Below are 17413 nucleotides of genomic sequence, written 5' to 3'. Positions count from 1 at the left end.
GCTGAAGTTCTGTACAATGAGCAGGACTGAATCCCAAGGCAGCAATTTTGGGTGGAGTGTCCAGGGAAGGCTCCTCCGAGGTGTGGCCAGGAGGGAGCCCGGACATAGCAGGCAAAGTGTGGCACCCGGTCAGGTTGGTGAGACACCTGGCCAGGCTGCTGTCGTGATTCATTCAAGCATTCACCTGGGGGCTGGGTGGAGGCCCCTGGGGGACATGGGTGGCCCTGCCATCAGCCGACTTGAGGTGGAGATCCCCGCTCCAGGATGGGGTGAGGCTCAGCCACATGGCTAAATGGGTTTTGGAGAAAACGGGGGGGTTTCTCGAGGGAGGAGAAATCCCACCTTTGGGCTAGGATTTGGTACCTGGCTGTTCCCAGGTACCAGCCTCACAGCCGTGTGCACCAAGCCCTGTAGTCAATCTCTTTCTGTATAAAAATGTCCCACAGCTTCCATCCCTGGTAGAGCCCTGCCCAGTGCCAGACCAGACCAGTCTCTGAGTAGCTACTGTGTGAAGGGACCTCATGAGTTAATAAAGCGCAGTGGTCCCCGTGGGGCCTCCTTCCTCATGACTTCCGTCCAGCTGGGCAGCTGGGCTCTGGGCAGGTAGAGCCTCTGTGGTCGTTTACAGAATCAGTGAACTGCCCTGTTTGTGGCGGCTTCTATTTTAAGAGCCCAGCCGGGCATCCTGCCCTCCTCACAGTGTTTCCTGGGGCACTTTTTCCTGTGGCAAAATGCGATTAAACATAAACCATTTCAGGTTAGACCGCCGTGTCCAGGAAAACCATTTCCTAAGATGTGGACTGCCTGATGTGTGGGAATCTCCTTTTTAACCAAGTGCTCTCTGTTGTAAACAAGGCCTGAAAACACTTTACAAGCATCAGACTGGCCAATGTGAGCCAGCGGTTTCAGCCGCGGCCGCACTCTGAACATCCGAGTAGGTCTGAGCCTCCGCACGGGATGTGTCCCAGAAGCTGAGCGGGTATCCGGCTGGGGCGGGCACCAGGGGCTTCCAACTCCCTGTGCCACTTCCAGTGTGCGGCAGAGGCTCAGAGCCTCTGGTCTACCCACAAGAACTCTGATTTAGGCGTTCCCAATGAAGGCTTTTCCTTCATGGGGCAGACACAGGCAGGCCCCCTGCTAACAGCTTGCCCTGCCTCAGGGAGCAGCTGAGACCCAAACATGGGCTCCCAAGCCATGAAGCTGCTAGTTTTGTTATCAGGTGAGCGTGTGCCTGGCTCAAGGCCCTGTGGGCGGGAATGGACCCCCCAAGCAGGTCAACGTTACCCCAGGGTGAGTAAGAGGGGTCCTAGGCAGGGAAATGAGACGGTTTTTTCTGTCCTGGGTGCATCCCCATGTCTGTGGTCTGTGCAGGTCTGCATGCTCGCTCCAGTCACTTGTGCTGTGTCTCTAGTCACCCCCACACTCGGTGGCTTCTCTCACACTGTCAGCTGGCCAGGCCTTTGGGGAGGGCTCGGCTGGGCAGTTTTCATTTGGGCTGGGACATGAAGTCGTGGTCCTGTGTCAGCTGGGGCCGCAGCTGGACTGGGCTGGGAGGGTCACTTTCCAGGTGGCTCCAGCACGTGCTGGCACACGGAGTGTCTGCAAGTGGCTCTCTCCCTGGGGCTGCCACCATTCAAGAGGCCAAGGTGGAGGCTGCTGAGCCTTTTAGAGCCTCAATCAAGCCGTCAGCACCACCGTGTGCACTTGGTCACACGGACCGGCCCTGATTCTGCATGGGATGGGGATGCTGACCAACAGGTGGGGTCGGTGGGACCACCATGGAGGCTGACCACCACAGCGCCATTGTGGAGGGCGGGTTCGAGAAAGCAATGGCAGGGTCCAGGGAATCACACTGACCAACCTGAAAGTGCCCAAATTAGACACGAGGGTGATCGGTGTTGAATCATGAAAGGTCGGCTAACAGTGAGCTTGCAAAGAGCCAAACTCAGACTCCATGGGCCAGAGTCTTAGCCCTCCTGCTTCCTGTCTGGGGTTGGTTGTGAGTGTCACAGAACTCCCTTGGCAGCAAAATGGGGACCACATGGTGCCTGACCCCCTTCTACTCCCATGTGTTGGAGATGGAAGGGGTGACAGAAAGAACAGCAGAGTGCCAAAGGGTGACGGTGTTGTCATTTACTTACTGTAGTGAGTGAAGGCCCTTTACAAATGTGCAGCTTTGCTGTGATCAATTCACACACTGTACGTGTGGTTCAGTGGTCTGGGTCTGCCATCACCATGACAGACTCAAGCGGGCTTTCGATACCTGAGGGGGTATTTTCAGGCCTGAAGAGAAATGCCAGTTAAAGTGGCTCAGCAGGGAACTTCTTGCCCCCGGAGGTACATGGAACCATGAAGTTCGGGCTGAAGTTTGCTCTACTGCCCCCTACACTTTTCCTGGCTGAGGAAAGGAAGGGATGCCCATGGTGGGAAGCCAGCTGTGCCCAGGGTTGCAGGAGGCTCCCGGCCTTGAGGGAAACAGGACAGGGCCTCTGGTGCTTTCTGCTCTCCCACCCGCTCCCTGGTCCACATTCCTGGTCCCCCAGATGGCCCTGAGTCCTCCACCCACTAGATACCAGTAGCATCCCCACCCCCCGCCCCCGCCTCAGCTTCCACCTCCCCAGTGTCTTCAGACATTGACCAGCGTCCCCTGGGGGTGTTGCAGAACCATCGGGTTGAGAACCATGGGGTCCTCCTATGATCCACCCTTGTCCCCTCTATTCGCCAGTAAGGCTCTGGCACCCGTGGCTTGTGGGTGAGAGGACTCCAGCAGCCCCGCTGTGAGCCAGGGAGGAGGCAGGGGCTGGGCAGGCACTCAGGCGATCCTGGGCCTCGGGGCCTGGTCCCAGCTGTAGAGAAGCTTGGGAACAGAGCAAACTGCACTGAGCGCACAGGGATCCGCCTGCAGAGCTCGTGATAAACCCAACAAAGACCAGACCCCGGCCTACAGTCAGCTACGCCCACGGCGCTGAGATCATCCTCCAATACTCGAGGGCGGGAAGCACGGGGCGATAAGCCGGCTCTGGGCTCGGGGATCCTGGAGCTGCCCCAGGCTTCCCGGCCTGGCCGGCGTGAGTCCTCACTAGGCAGGCCGCCCGCGGGTGGGCGGAGAGAGCCTGGGACTCCACCGAGAGGCCTCGCCCCACGCCCACTCGCCTGGCCGGGACCCAGGGCCCCTGTGTGGTCACACCCGGAGGTCCTCGCAGGGAGCAGGGCCAGCGCCGGGGCGGCGAGGGGGCCGGGCCCCGAGGCTCACCTCGTCCGGGGGATAATGCACAGGGAACGTGCTAAAGACCAGCCCGCTGCCCACATCCCAGGCCAGAGCCCCTCATCCCTCCCTCCTGGCCCTTCAGCCATCAGCACCCACGAATCAGGGAGTTGATGACTAGATGGAGGACAAACTCTGGTTTTGTGAGGCAACAGCTTACATAACTCTGGGGTCCTTTTCAGGAAAAGCAGTACAAGTCCCAGAGCCCAGACTGGCACAGCAGTGTGCACCCTGGACACCTGATGCTGGAGATGTCCCAGATCACCACTGGTGCGTCAGGCCTGGGCTTCAGGCTCTCCCTGGATGCTACCCCTACACCCAGCACAGCCAGCAGTGCTCAGTTCTACCAGAAGAGACAGCAAACCCCCATCAACACGCCCCAATGCTCCATCTCCCAGGCCCGCTGCCCTGGGACAGGCCCCAGACAAGCCGGAGCCGCTGCTCCGTCAGTGCCAGGAAGGGAGGTGATGTGGGGGGTGGAACGGTGGTCGTAACCAAATGTAGCTAAGACATAACCGAGCACACTTTGCAGACAGTCACGGCCAGGGGAGCACAGCCTCAGAGGCCGGGGCGGGGGTCCCTGCGGGTGCCTCCCAGGGTCAGGCAGGGGCTCAGGTCCAGCCGGGCAGTGGGGCCGCCTGCAGCTAGTCCTACCAGCTCTGCCCACCTGGGTTTGCAGCCTGGTTCCAGGGTGACAGCCAAGTCCTCCTGGAACCCCAGGCTGCCATCCAGCTGTGCAGGTGAGCCAGGCTTGCCTAGTTCTCTCCACCCTCCCCTACCCCACCCCTGGCCTCCGCTGGGCATCACAGACCGCGCCCCCCCCCCGCCCCCGCCAGCCCTTGGCCCTCTGCCCCTCCATCCAATGAGAGGGCAGCTGACCTAGAGACCTGGCCTGGGCACCCAGCAGCCATGCTCACATCAGTGACCCTCCCTCCTCCCACCTGCCGGTGCAGCGCCCAGGACCCTCTGCCTCATCTTCTCCTCCTGCAGCCGTGAGGAAGAGGAGGAGCCAGGCCTGAGCTGGAAACGCTCCAGGCGAACCTCACTCCTTGTAGAGCCCAGCAGCTCACTGCCCCAGGGCTTTGGGTGTGGATTTGCCGGAAGGCATAAGCAAGGGCAGGCAGAGTACAGGTTGTGTCATCTGGTGCCATCTTAGAACAGGGCAGTGGGGTAAGGGGTCTTTGATGCCACTGGAGTGGGAGCCAGAGCCTGACCCACTTCCCAGTTTTCTGGCAGAGGAAATGGGCGGAGAGGAGGAAACGGGCAGAGAGAAGGCTCCGCTTAGGGATGCTTTGTCCTGAGCAAAGGACACTGTGGCCGCTGACTCCTTCCTCTAAACCATTGGCTCCACTGTCCCCAGCTCTCTCAGGAGGGTCACCAAGCTTCTCAAAGCCCCTGGGCCCACTGGGGCGTCACTGAGAAACCTCAAGGCTAACAGGCCAGCTGGGTCCAAGCCAGAGCATTGGGGGCTCTGCTCCACCCTGCCTGGCGTGGGGGCCGCGCCCCGCCTCCCGGTGCCCACGGTCAAGGACAAAACAGGGTTCCTGCATTAGCTGCCTCTGGACACAGAGGGAGGGGCTCCCTCCAGCCCCCGTGTGGATCCGGGCCCTTTATCACCCACTGCCTGGCACAGTTCGGAAAGCGGAACCCTGGCCAGGATTACTGCCCAGTGACTTCAAACGCTGGGCCCCGTGGGACGGCAAGGGAAAGGCCCTTCTGAAATGAGACTCGCTGGGGCCCAAGGAAGGCCTACCCAGGTGAGGGGGGGGTCTGAGTTTTGAGCCCACCCAGGCGAGTCTGAGCAGAGGCCTCAGAATTTCCTGGCCTGTTCATTTGTGCTGCAACCAGAGGGTGTGTGGGGGCGAGAGAAAGCACGGCTGGGGGGGACATTTCAGGGAAGATTGTGTAACCAGCGTTTCCCCGGCCATGTTTCCTGGATATAAAATAAAATCTCAAGCCGACGTGTCTCTTGGTCCCAGCGAGTCAGGGAGCAAATGATCTCCTGCCCATGGGTTGCTGGGTTTGACTTGCTAGTATTTTGCATACATTTTTTTTCTCTGAGTAAGATTGTTCTGTAATTTTCTGTCTCTACTTTATCTTCTGAGGTTTGATGCCAGAGATATATGAGCCTCATAAAATGAGCTGGGAAATGTCCCATCTTATTTTCTGGAAGAGTTTGAGAAAGGATTGGATAAAGCCTTCTTTGAGCGTTTGGTTAACATTCTTCATTTTGGCTGTTTTCTTCCACTTTATTTTCCAGTTCGCCAGTGATCTTCACAGCTCTGCCTGATACCTACATAGTGAAATCTTAACTTTGATTTTTCTACTAAAGTTGTAGAATGACGGTTTTGTACTTTGAGGCAGTTTGCAGGTCAGTTTAAATTCTCTCTCTGAACAGCATAAGCAGGTAGAACGCCTGGGATGAGTGCCACATCCATCGCCCGCTGTGTTGGTTTTGTCTGTGCTTTCTCTCATCTGCCCGATTATTTCTGACAGTGCACTGGGTAGTGAGTGTGCAGAACTGCTTGTGGACAGAACTCCACATTACCTTGCTTTCACTAGGATCATGTTTGCTTCAGCAGGCAGCGGGGACCCAACAATACAAGACCTGGGCAACCCCGCTCTCCAAGAGGAGGCCCCACCCTGTGCCCCCTTCCTTCCCTGCCTTCTTTTGGATCCACGGGGTAGTTTTCCTCACGGCAACTCCCTCCCTATTAGTCTGGAAGCTGTAGCTACTGCCCCTGGTCTTTTAATGGATGGGGAATTACAACTTAATGGACTGACTTTATTAACTTCCTACCATCTTTCTGAAAACTCCCTCCAGCACATTCTTGTTACGGTTCAGTCACCCAGTCATGTCCAACTCTGCGACCCTATGGACTGCAGCATGCCAGGCTTTCCTGTCCCTCACTATCTCCCAGTTTGCCCAAGTTCTTGTCCACTGAATCGGTGATGCCATCTGACCATCTCATCCTCTGACGACCACTTCTGCCTCTGCACACACTACTTCTTTCTTTTCCTTTTAAGCCCCACAGACATTACTTTCTCCTGTGCAGCCCATTTTCTAGATGACTCAACACATTTTACCACTTTCTTCCCTGCATCTCAGGTCCTCCATCCGGCCCCACTTTCCTTCTGCCAGAAGTGCAGTGTTTTAAAATGTTTTAGTGCAGGCCTACTGGCAGCACATTTTGGCTCTTTATGTACTTTATTATTTAAAAAAAAAAACACCACCACCACTTTAAACACTTAATGCTGGTTAAGAATCCACCTGCCAGTGTAGGGGACATGGGTTCCATCTCTGGTCCACGAAGATCCCACATGCCGCAGAGCAACTAAGCCGGTGCTCCACAACTACCGAGCCAGCGCTCTAGCACTCAGGAGCCGAAACAAGGGAAGCCACCGGGATGAGGAGCCTGAGCACCGCAACTAGTGAGCAGCCCCTGCTCACTACAACTAGAGAAAGCAACGAAGACCCGGTGCAGCCAAAACAACAGAGTATACAAAACAAGTTCCTACTGTTAGAAAAATAATAATAAAGAGAACCACACCACATGCAGTGTTGGGCCCGGCTGCCCTCTCTCAGCGTGCCTTCACGGCTCCTCCACCTTGCAGCCCACCTTGCAGCACTCCACCTTGCAGTGTTGGTGCTTCCTTCCTTCCCTTCATGGCCGAGTGACAGTGCTGCCGTGCGGGTGGACCTCGGCTGAGGGATGCTTGGCGGCTCCCAGCCTCTGGCCACTGTGACTGGCGCTGCAGTACACAGGTACCTGTGTACGACGCACGGTGTCTGTTCTCCTGGGTGCGCCCCTTGGGGTGGAACGCTGGCCAGATGGGCAATGTCACCTGCGTTGCTCAACAGTTGTCCTACTAAAGGCCCGACTCTGTGTGGGGCATCTCTCTCTATGCCTCTGCTTCTGATGTTCCCTCCCCTATCCTTCCTCTCTGGCTGCCTCTGCGTTGTCTCTGTCTTTGAGGTTCTGCACGTCCAGGTGTGGCTTTGTCTCTGTTTCTGCTTAGGATCTGCTCTGCTTCCCGAATCCCCTCACCTGTTACCACCTTCTGTTCTTTCCTCTGGGATCAGACACATGTTATCTGCCATCAGCTCCTTCCTCCCACTTCCCCCCTCAGGGCTGGCTTCCGAGTGCTCGTCCCTGAAGGGCAGATGGGGACAGAGAACAGAGGGATGCTGGCATCTGCCCCGGACTGCCCGCAGCCCATGGCGAGCCTCGTCATCACCCAGCCCAGGACCCTGCGGGGTCGGGCAGAGAAGGCAGGTCTGAGGGGACACCCGGGAAGGCTTGCTGGCAGCAGTGCTGTGGCCACATTCTGAGTCAGTGAGCACAGCTGCTGTGGGGACTTCGCTAGCTAACAGACGGCAGGGGCAGAGCAGGCCAGACCCGTGGGCCATGGTCAACGCGAACCCCCTCAGGGGCGTCTGTGTGGAACTCCTTTCCTTTCCCGCCCTTCTCTTTCCTGTTTATACACAACACGGCTCCTTTGGACACGACTTCCTCCAAGGACCCCCCGGAGCTGCAACGTTCTGGGGCTGGAGGAAGCCATGTCAGGCCTGGGGTGATGCTGAGCGCCCAGAGGAGGGAGAAGCAAGGCTGGCTTTGGCGAGGGAGGGGGGCAGCTCCCAGGAGGAAACAATGCGATAGCTGCCATGGTCATAAATACATTTTATTTCATTTATTTCATTAGAAATGCACAATTACAGCGCTGAGCGCATCCATCCCCCTAAAAAAGTAGGTAAGCAACGTCTCCATCAAAATCATTAGTCGTCTCCTGTGAACATCTATCCTTGTTACACTGAACAGAGCACACAGCAAAAGGTTTCTGCTAACTCCATTTTTTTTTTCGATTTTCTTTTTTGTTATAAACACCATAGCAAATTAAAAAAAGCTGTTTGAACAGAGAAAAATATCGCAGTTCTTGATTTCCAGCGTGTACTTGACGCAACCGCACTGTGCTTCCCGCTCCTTCCCTGGACGTGCGAGGAGATCAAAAGAAACAGGGTCTCCGGGCGGGGGCGGCAGGGGCTACTGTTGTCTTTGTTTCCCAGGGCACTCTCCCCATGGACGGGCGTGTGGATGCACTTCAGCAGCACGCGGGCGGGCCCCTCCCGTGCGAAGCCGAGGGGCGGGCGCGTGTGAACGGTGTGGGTGGCAGGGGCCAGCGTGCAGGGGTCAGCACGCAGCGGCGGCGTGGCTTGGGTCTGGGCGGGTCAGCAGCCTCACTGGATCTGGATGGCCCCGTGCTCCAGCTGCATCTCGGGCTGCAGGGTGGGCTGCAGGGCGTCAGCCGCCTGCAAGAGGGGAGAGGGCTTTCCATCAAGGGGCCCAGGCCATGCCCAGTCACAGACATGTGTAGTTTTCAGGCAGAGTAGAACACACACCTGGGCTGGTGGCCCAGGACTGACAGATCCTGGGACGCCAAGGTCCCTCTGCGGGGCCTCCACTTTGCCACCAGCCACCCACCCACTTAACCTTCCCGCAAGTGCCCCAGCCGCCCACCACCACCAGCACGAAGTTCCATTCCCACCCTGCTTCTCACTGGGGGCACCCTCCACGTGGTCAGCATATTCACACGTTTAGGATAAGTTAAAGGAAAAAATACAATCTTAGAATAAGTCACTGACCACGCATCTCGGCCACCAAGAATGGGGGCCCCCAGATAGACTGGCGATTTATTGGACTGCCTAAGCCACTGGTAATGCAGGTGGGCTCCCTGCATAACTGGCAGGAATTTTAGCTGGATGGGTCCCAGGGCCACGCAGGTGAGGCAGAGTCCCCGGTGGGGCTGGCGCTGCTCCTCCGACTGTGGCTCAAGGCTGTGCTTTCTCAGTGCAAACGTCCCATGGACATAACAGTGTTTCCCAACGGTGGGGGTGGCGGGAGTGGGGGTGTCTGCCCGCCTATCTGAGGGCTCAGCACAGGCCTCCTCCAGAGGGGCTGGGTTTGAGGGCGCTGAGAGAGCACACCCATGTCACCCCCACCCCAGCGGCCTGAGCCTGGCCACGCCCTGACAGACCCCGATGATTCTGCCTGTCCTACGGGCTTGGGCACCACATGGGGGTCCAGGTCTGGCTCCCCCAGACCCAGGGGAGGCCATGATGGTCTCCTGACTAAGTACCATCACTGGGGGTTACAAACCCACATGTGGGCCTGCAGGACCTCGGACCCTGGGCTGGCCCTGCCCCAACCCGAGGAACAGCAAGGCCTCAGGTATACTTGATTTGGCCTCTAAACTCATAGGTAAACATGTGCCTGAGAACTGGCTTCAAGCTGGTCCCTGGGCCAGGAACCGACTTCTCACCTTCACACTTCCAGGCACTTACGAGAGACAGAATCCCAAGTGAGAGCCTAGGTCCACACGGGCGCCTCTCACGGTCACTTACCTTCCTCACGGAAGAAGGTCCGAGGTAGAAAGGCCCAAGCGTGTCCACACCTGCAGGAGCCCCGGGCCCTGTGCACTTCCCGAAGGGAGGACCCACCTGGGCCGCAGCGGTGTGGTCGGTCACTGGCGCCAGCTGGACGTACTGGACCTGGATGTCGCTGCCCTGGAGCGGCGAGCCGTCCACCCCTGTGGCAGCCGGGTCCGAAGAAGCTACGGCTATCAGCTGGGCCCCCTGGAGCACCTTGAGACATGGAGGAGACGCGTGTCAGCACAGAGGACAGGACTCAAGGACTGAACAACAGTGATTTGAACGTGCAGCCATATCCTGGCAACCTGGAGACTTCTAGACCCCCAGCCTGGAGTCACCCTGGCAGGAGCTGGAGCAGAAACAGGCATGCGATCAGCAGGCCCCGAGTCCCACAGAGGCCCGCCTGAGGTGTGGGGGACTGACGAGCTGCCGAGTGGGAGTGAGCCGGGCAGTGCAGACGCTCAGCTGGCACTTGCCCTGCGCAGGGATGCTCTGTGAGCCGCTCCCCCTTGCTGTCGCCCCTGTAATTCTCCTGCCCTCACCTCGCACCCCCGCAGGTCCTAGACTCGATCACACACGTTAGGTATTATGTCGTCGTCCTGGTTTTGTTGTTGTTGTCCTGGTGAAAGATCCCTTAATATATGAATTTAAAGTCAAGTCAAAAACTATCTTTTAATGAAACTTATGAAATCATGACACTCTGGTCCTGGCGATGAGCTGCCACCCCTACAAACGGAAGGCATCCGTGGTACTCTAACAGCTTTTCCTCTCGGCACTGCCTATGAAGTGACTTTTCACACGGTCTGCACAGCTGATTAAATCTTAAGAATTACAAAGTCAGAAACCCCAGAATCTAAACATGCAACATTTATAATAAGGAAGGCAGGCCCATTACCAGCCTAGAGGGTAAATAAAAATAATAAAATGTTCTCAACTGGGAGTTCATTCCAAACACCAAGCCCTTGACATTCCCATGCTGGTTTGGTCTTGATAAGCGACTCAGGAATGAGTCGAATCCTTACCTTGTGGGCCCTCCAGACTCTTCTAAGAAAGCCGCTCTCGGCACCAAAAAGTGCAGGGAGGGGTCTGTTCCCCAGCTTGGGGGGCGAGGGTGGCAATGGAGACAAGCGTCTCCTTGGGAATAGCGGCTCTGACTCCCTTGAGGAGGAGAGCCTGCTTCTCACGGGATGCAAGCGAGCCTGGAGCAAAGGCACCACCAGGCCAGCCTCTGGGCTCTACCAGGAAACACCCGGTGTCCCGGCCTTCAGGGCTGCTCCGCCCACCAAGCCGCCTTCTCCTCCCAGGTTTCAGTTACCCGCAATCAAGTGCGGTCCAGAAATAGTAAAAGGGAAATTCCAGAAATAAACGTGTCCTAAGGTTTGCTGCTTTGAGCCCCGAGAGGACACCCTGCACCATCCTGACCTTTGACCTTGTGCCCCCCCCCGCCGCTGCCCCCGCCTCATGAGCACTCGGTGGTGTCTCAACTGTCGAGGGGTCACAGGCTTCCCTTACTTCACAAGGGCCCCAAAGCCCCAGAGCAGCAACGCTGGCCACATGTGGTTTTCTCACTGCACCTGATTTACAGATTAGACAGCAGCACAGAAGAATGCAGCACGGACAGAAGAATGCAGCACAGATTAGGCACTCTCTGCTGTCACATGACACACACCCCTGCAGGTAAAGAGGGGCGACGACAGTGCCTCCTGCAGGGAGGGTGGCTCCATGAGGAGCCCGGCTGTGCCACCCACCCCTGACTTAAGAACATGTCTTCTCAAAGCTGGACAGGACTGGGACAGGAGCAGGCTGTGAGGAGTGGTCAGGAAGCTGGCTCTGCAATGCCCTCCACCTCCACTGGCTCTGAGGCTCTGGCAGGAGCCCCCCCACCGGGAGCTAGGACACCACAGCTCTGCCAGGAAGCCCACCCGGCCGGGGCCGCATGACCCCACAAAGGACAACCCTAAGGGCCTCAGGGAGTTCTGCAGCCCAGTCCTCTCCTGAGGGAGGGGCAGGGGTGGACACCCCACCAACGGTCACAGCACCAGGAGCAGGGCGCTTCTCCCAGGAGGACAAACCGAACAAAGTGCTTCTCAGGCCAACTGCACAGACACCCCAGGCTGGGCCATGCAGCCTCCCGAAACTCGGTCCAGCGGGGACGGGACGTGCTGACCTGGATCCTAACGGGTGACGAGGATGCCTGCTGACGTCAAGTCTTTAGCTCAAAGCAGCAGGATCCCCGCAGCACCCAAGGCTGTGAGCCCGCTGGACACCAGCCGGGAGCCTCACTCTGGCAGGGGGCCAGCCCGCAGTCGGAGGTCCTGTGGGATGGCAAGGGCCCAGGACACCTGGACCGGCTCCCACTTCTCCCAGCAGCGAGCTGTGGCCCCTTCCTGCTCGCAGGCCGCTGGGCGGGGTGGGGTGGGGGCTGGGCCAGGAGGAACATCTAACTGGGCAGCAGCGAAGTCCTGGGATAGCAGCCAGGAGCAGCATGCCAGGGGCCACGCCTTTGTGGACTCGGGTGTGGCTCACGCCACCTGACTGGCCTCGGCTGCGAGCTTCCTGCGTGTTTCTGGAGCACAGCCTGTTATTTTCAGACCAAAGAAAAATGGCAGCGGGCATGGATGGGGAGCAGCCGACCGAGGGAACCCTGGATCTACCAGCGTTGTTTTTTTGGAGTGCACACATCTGGTTCTTCTCTACATTCTGCCAATTCTGAAACTCTGTTTAATACCCAACTGAGATAATGCGAAACTGGTGCAAAATCTAAAATAAATGCAAGGAACCCAAGGACTTTTCAGTAATATTTAGAAACAAAATTCTGAACCCAACCAAGAACCCACCCAGACACAGACACACAACCCGAAAACACAAACCAACCAGAAAACCCTCAAGCACTCAGAAGACAAGCTTTCAGTTTCGATATGTGACCAGAAACAGGTCCAGACCCCACACCTGAGGCCACCTGGAGGAGCCAAGGTTGCTGACCGGTGTGTGCGTTTCTGCTTGAACCCAGCTGGTTACGGTAATGCAATCAACTCAACCAGTGGACTTCTCCAAATCTGGATGTTAATTCAAGAGCAGCTTTTCCCATGACAGAGAGATGAGGAGGCGAGAGGAAGACGCCCCAAACCAACAACCGGCCAGGAGACCCAGCAGCACAAAATCTATTTCATACGTTTGTACAGCAAATGCCAAAAATAAATAACGATTCCTAAGCCTCTAAACCCGAGGATGAGAACACGAAGCTCCTACCTCAGATCCCACTTTGAGTTCCTGCCCAGGATGGTCAGACACCAGCACAACCTCCAAGGAACCCAAGTGGACATGGACAGAACCAAAGAGAACTGAGCAAACAGTACTTCCTGCATGTTCCTGGGGCCCAGAGGGCAAGGCCCAGCCTGGAGATTCCTCACAGGAGGAGTCGGGACTCCAGACCAGGGACCCAACGCTTTAGGAAACATCCTACGGCCAGGCTGGCAAGCTGGCGCTTCCGGAGCTGACAGGCCAGCAGCAGAAACCAGATTTATAGCCCGGGCGAACGGAGATGCCCCGGGGACCTGGTCTCAGCACCGCAGGGCAGGCGGCAGGACAAGCAGCCTGTGCCCTCTGCTCTGTGCCTCCTTGCAACATCGGAGCCTGAGCCTCAAACACAGTCCAGGGGGCAGGAAAACAAAGCCTAAAAAACACAAGAAAGCAAAAATGCAAGTCTGCAGACACGTGCTATCCAGCCCACCATTTCAGAGGCGGCGTCCCTGGGAACAAATCTTAACCATGAGTCTGAAGACCGTCCGGTCAAGTGGGAGGTGAGGGGGGAAGAGAGGATGGAACAACTCAGCCAGAGTCAAGTCCACAGCTGCCACCTCCCTGTGGGCGCCAGGCCTCAGGCTTCTAGAAGAGGCAGGTGGAGTGGGTAGGGAGTGGGTGAGATGGAGCAGGAAAACAAGACAAGCTTTAATTACACAGGGTACAAGCACTACCCTGTCCCTGGAGAAGGGAGACTGTGCCCTCCGTCACCCTCATGGCTAAAACGCCCATCGAGGATGCGGACGACCAGGAAGCAGAGCTCAGGCTTCCCTCGCTCCCCTGCCCCCCAACCGTGTACTCGGCTCCTACTGTTTCCTTCTTTCGTTTGGAAGACTCACTGAGCAGAACAACAAAAATTACTGTTGGGTTTACTGCGATGGGACAAGAAAGAACTTCTGACCAAGTTCAAGTCAGCAGGGAGCACTCAGCAAACGACCCACTGAGCAACAGCCACTGGGACCAGCTCCACCCAGGTTGCAGCCCCCCAGCTGCCTGACCCCGCCTCCCCTCCGCCGCGAGTCTGCTCGACACCCCCAGCCGCCTGCCCCCGCCCCCCCCGGAGTCTGCTCAACACCCCGCAGCCACCTGCCCCTGCCCCCTCAGAGTCTGCTCAACACCCCCCAGCTGCCTGCCCCTGCCCCCCACCCCGGAGTCTGCTCAACACCCCCCCAGCAACCTGCCCCCACCCCTTGGAGTCTGCTCAACACTCCCCCAGAGTCTGCTCGACACCCCCCAGCCACCTGCCCCCACCCCTCGGAGTCTGCTCAACACTCCCCCAGAGTCTGCTCGACACCCCCCAGCCGCCTGCCCCTGCCCTGCCAGAAGACTGCCCCCTTCCCGGAGTGTGCTCAACACCCCCCAGCTGTCTGCCCCCGCCCCCCAGAGGCCACGTCTGATGTGACACACAAGGTCGAGTAGGTCTCTGGGCCAAAGCACGTGAACCCTGTTCTTCCCCCGAGCAGCACTGTCCCACGTCCCACATCCCTCCTGAGACAGACGGGTGCTCTGGAGTCCTTCTATCCTAGAAGCCCAACGATCCACCGTGCTGGCCAGTGGAGACAGGTTAGATGAGGCCGTGGGGTGGGGCCCGTGAGCCTCAATGCTCCCCAGGAAGAGTGAGACACAGGGCCCCGCCCCACGTGCACACCAAGGAAATCATGTGGGGACATAACCGGCAAGATGGTCCTTGCCGGCATCGTGGTGTCAGGCTCCCAGCCTTCAGCCCCGTGGTGCACACATCTGCACCCCCCAAAGGTACCCGACTACAGCCGCCTAACCCAGATGGGGTGACAGGAGACAAACATTCCGGCCCTCCCTGCACCCTGCACAGGGAACTGGGGGCTGCGTTCTGAGGCAGAGGTGCCATCAGAAACACCAGGCTCACACGAGACAGTGCAGCTGACCACCAGTGACGTGTCTATCCGCAGTGCACACGGGGCATAGATGCCACCCTGCTGCTAGCGTCAGGATGACACGTACACGACCGTGGTCATCGTCCAGCCTGCCTGTGAGCAGGTAGGCCCTGCATGCTGCTGGGACCACCAGGCCAGTGGGCTTGCAGGGGAGCAGGGCCCGTAGGGGTCCCGGGGCCGCGGCTCAAGAGCTGCAGCCTGGACACAGGGCACAGGTGTCCTCGTTTGTTACCCTGAGCGTCCCTCGGCTGGGGAGGAAGTGGGGACTCAGGCTAACTCACATGCCCAGGACCACGAGCCAGAGAAAACAAGCAAACACAAGAGGCTTTGAAGGCACTGGGCAACCTCTCGAGGCCGCTGGGCACACCACTAGGCCAGAACCACTCAGGAGGGCAGGTGCGTTAGGCAAGACAAGAGCTGAGTGGGAGGACACAGACCGGACAGTGGGAACCTCACCACGCCATGTGACTCTAGAGAACTCTCCCTCTAAAGGGTAATCTCTCTCTACCAGCCTCTGTGAAGAAAGGGGTTTGAGCCTTTCTCTCCACCTCTTCAGCTTGTCTCCTGGCCGAACACCTGCCCGTCTGTCCTCATCCACCTGGGGTTACCCTCCAGCTCTGGGGAGCTCAACTCAGACACCAGTGAAGCATCACCCCAAATGTAAGACACATCCAGCAGATACGTCCTTAACACTGACTTGTAAGGAGCCCCCGCTTTCCTTTCTATTTCGGCCAAACTCTGACTGCTGTGCCAGTGTCCCTGGGTATCTCCCCAGCCTCTTGGAGCCACGTCTAGACGGCCTGTGCAGCTAGGAGGCTCCTGCCATCCTCCACAGGTCAAGCATCTGTCAGAGGTGTCTGCTCCAGAGTCAGCGTCCACTCCGAGCCGTATCACTCTACACAAGGCGGCCACCCTCAGAGTCTGGGTGGACCTTCATTGTCAGCATGTGTGTGTGTGTGCGCTTCCCTTGCTGCTCAGCACAGGTGTGTGTGTGTGTCCATGCAAGCACAGGTCACGTGGGAACGTTATGGGGACATGGCTGACAGCACCTGGGCCAGCTCAGGGGCCGACGGGAGGCAGCACTGACGCTCACTGTGGGGCCGCTTGGTGAACCGTCTGCTCGGTTCACTTTGGGGGTCGACGTGGAATGTCAGCCTGCACCCCTGACATCAGTGACTGTGTCTGCTTACACATGAAAATAATTCTAGATTAGTTTTCTACCCTGAATGCCTACCATGCTCAGGTACCTGTCAGTTCAAGGGTCCTTCCACCCGCTCCCTCCCTCCTCTCACACACAATACCTGCCAGGTGTGCCTGACACTCTCCAATCCAGTGGCACGTCACACCAGTTTCACTTTACTCAGGGGCAGTAGGTTCACCTCAGCACCTGACTAGAGGAAATGCAGAAGACGAAGCCATCCTGATTCCTCGGGACCTTCTGGACCAGAAGTTGACCTCTGCTGCAGAAGCTCTGCCACATTCTGAATACGACTCCCCCAGGGCCCAGACTGGGGTCCCACCCGCCGACCTCAGACTCCAGCTCCATCAGAGCAGCGGCTTTAGTCTCGTACACTGTGCCCTGATTTCTACAGGAATGATTCCTCACACACACAGTGAAGTTAACCTCAAGAGAACTCTGAGGTTCACTCACAAAGTGAGGGAAAAAGTGGGAAGTGACACTGTGTTTGGAAGGTCGCTCTACTGCAGTGACTCTGCGGCCACATGGCCGAGGGCGCCCTCATGTCCCAGCCCTGTGAGAGCTCGGCTCTCACTCTGCCGGCCCTCAGGTGGTCCCAATCCCCCTGGCGCGGGGCAGCCCAGTGCCAACTCCAGGCCCCACATGCCCGAGTCCACTGTCTAACCTCAGACGCTGTGCACAGGGCAGCCACCCCTCCTTGAGACTGCAGCCCCCAAGGCCAGACACGCCCGCGCTGAGAGGATGGAGAACCGTCCTCCAGTGTCTACCTCATGGACGGTCAGGGCACCTGGAGTCTGCTGGGGGACAAGCTGGGGCCTGGCAGACAGGAGGGACACGTCCCCACGGCACCTCCCGTCTCCCGTCCCCTCGACTGTAAAGAAGGGAACCATCTGGAGAGACAGCCAGCACTTCATGGGGCCGCCCCATCAAAGGGCTCGGCTTCCAGCCACCCTCCGCCAAACCAGAAACTGAGAAAGTCAGCTTGTGGAGCAGGAGGGGTATCTCGCTTTGTTCTGGAGGACAGCAGCTCCCTGAAGGCGTCTGGAGCAGAATTCTCGGGGAAGGACCCTTAGCTGCTCTGTGCCATCACCCAGACGCCAGGACGCTGGCCCAGCACCAGCGTGGGCTCTGCTGCCCGCAGGCCCCTCTCAGGAAACAGGCAGGGGCAGAAGCGCTTCAGAAGCCTCCAGAGAAATCACCAAGCTTTCCTGTGCAGAGAAAGCTTTACAACTTAGACCGCACTGAAAACAAATCTGGAATTACTCAGAAGTCACCATTTTTCAGTCTACTGAGTGGTGAGTTTCAGGTAA

General features: G+C 57.9%; 2 protein-coding genes across 10 annotated transcripts in view; both read right to left on the bottom strand.

The window, feature by feature from the left end:
* LOC122691454 (translation initiation factor IF-2-like) overlaps positions 1–286 on the bottom strand; it is a 125822-nt gene extending 125536 nt beyond the window's left edge. Inside the window, exon 1 of the mRNA XM_043897997.1 lies at positions 185–286. Within this exon, the coding sequence (XP_043753932.1) occupies positions 185–286 (102 nt within the window). The remainder of the gene's footprint in view (positions 1–184) is intronic.
* A 7644-nt stretch (positions 287–7930) lies between these two features.
* LOC122691625 (BTG3 associated nuclear protein) overlaps positions 7931–17413 on the bottom strand; it is a 69851-nt gene continuing 60368 nt past the window's right edge. For 6 of the 9 annotated variants that reach the window (XM_043898256.1, XM_043898257.1, XM_043898264.1 and 3 more), the window contains 2 exons: positions 9666–9905; positions 7931–8573 (listed from right to left, as the gene is read on the bottom strand). In XM_043898256.1, the coding sequence (XP_043754191.1) occupies positions 8502–8573; positions 9666–9905 (312 nt within the window). In that variant the 3' untranslated portion in view covers positions 7931–8501. The remainder of the gene's footprint in view (positions 8574–9665; positions 9906–17413) is intronic. The other 3 variants (XM_043898258.1, XM_043898259.1, XM_043898263.1) reach the window with 1 other exon arrangement.

Source organism: Cervus elaphus, chromosome 4 (assembly GCF_910594005.1).
Source record: "Cervus elaphus chromosome 4, mCerEla1.1, whole genome shotgun sequence".
Lineage (NCBI taxonomy): Eukaryota > Metazoa > Chordata > Mammalia > Artiodactyla > Cervidae > Cervus > Cervus elaphus.
The sequence above is the reverse complement of the archived record's forward strand: the minus strand, read 5'-3'. Positions and strand labels throughout refer to the sequence as shown.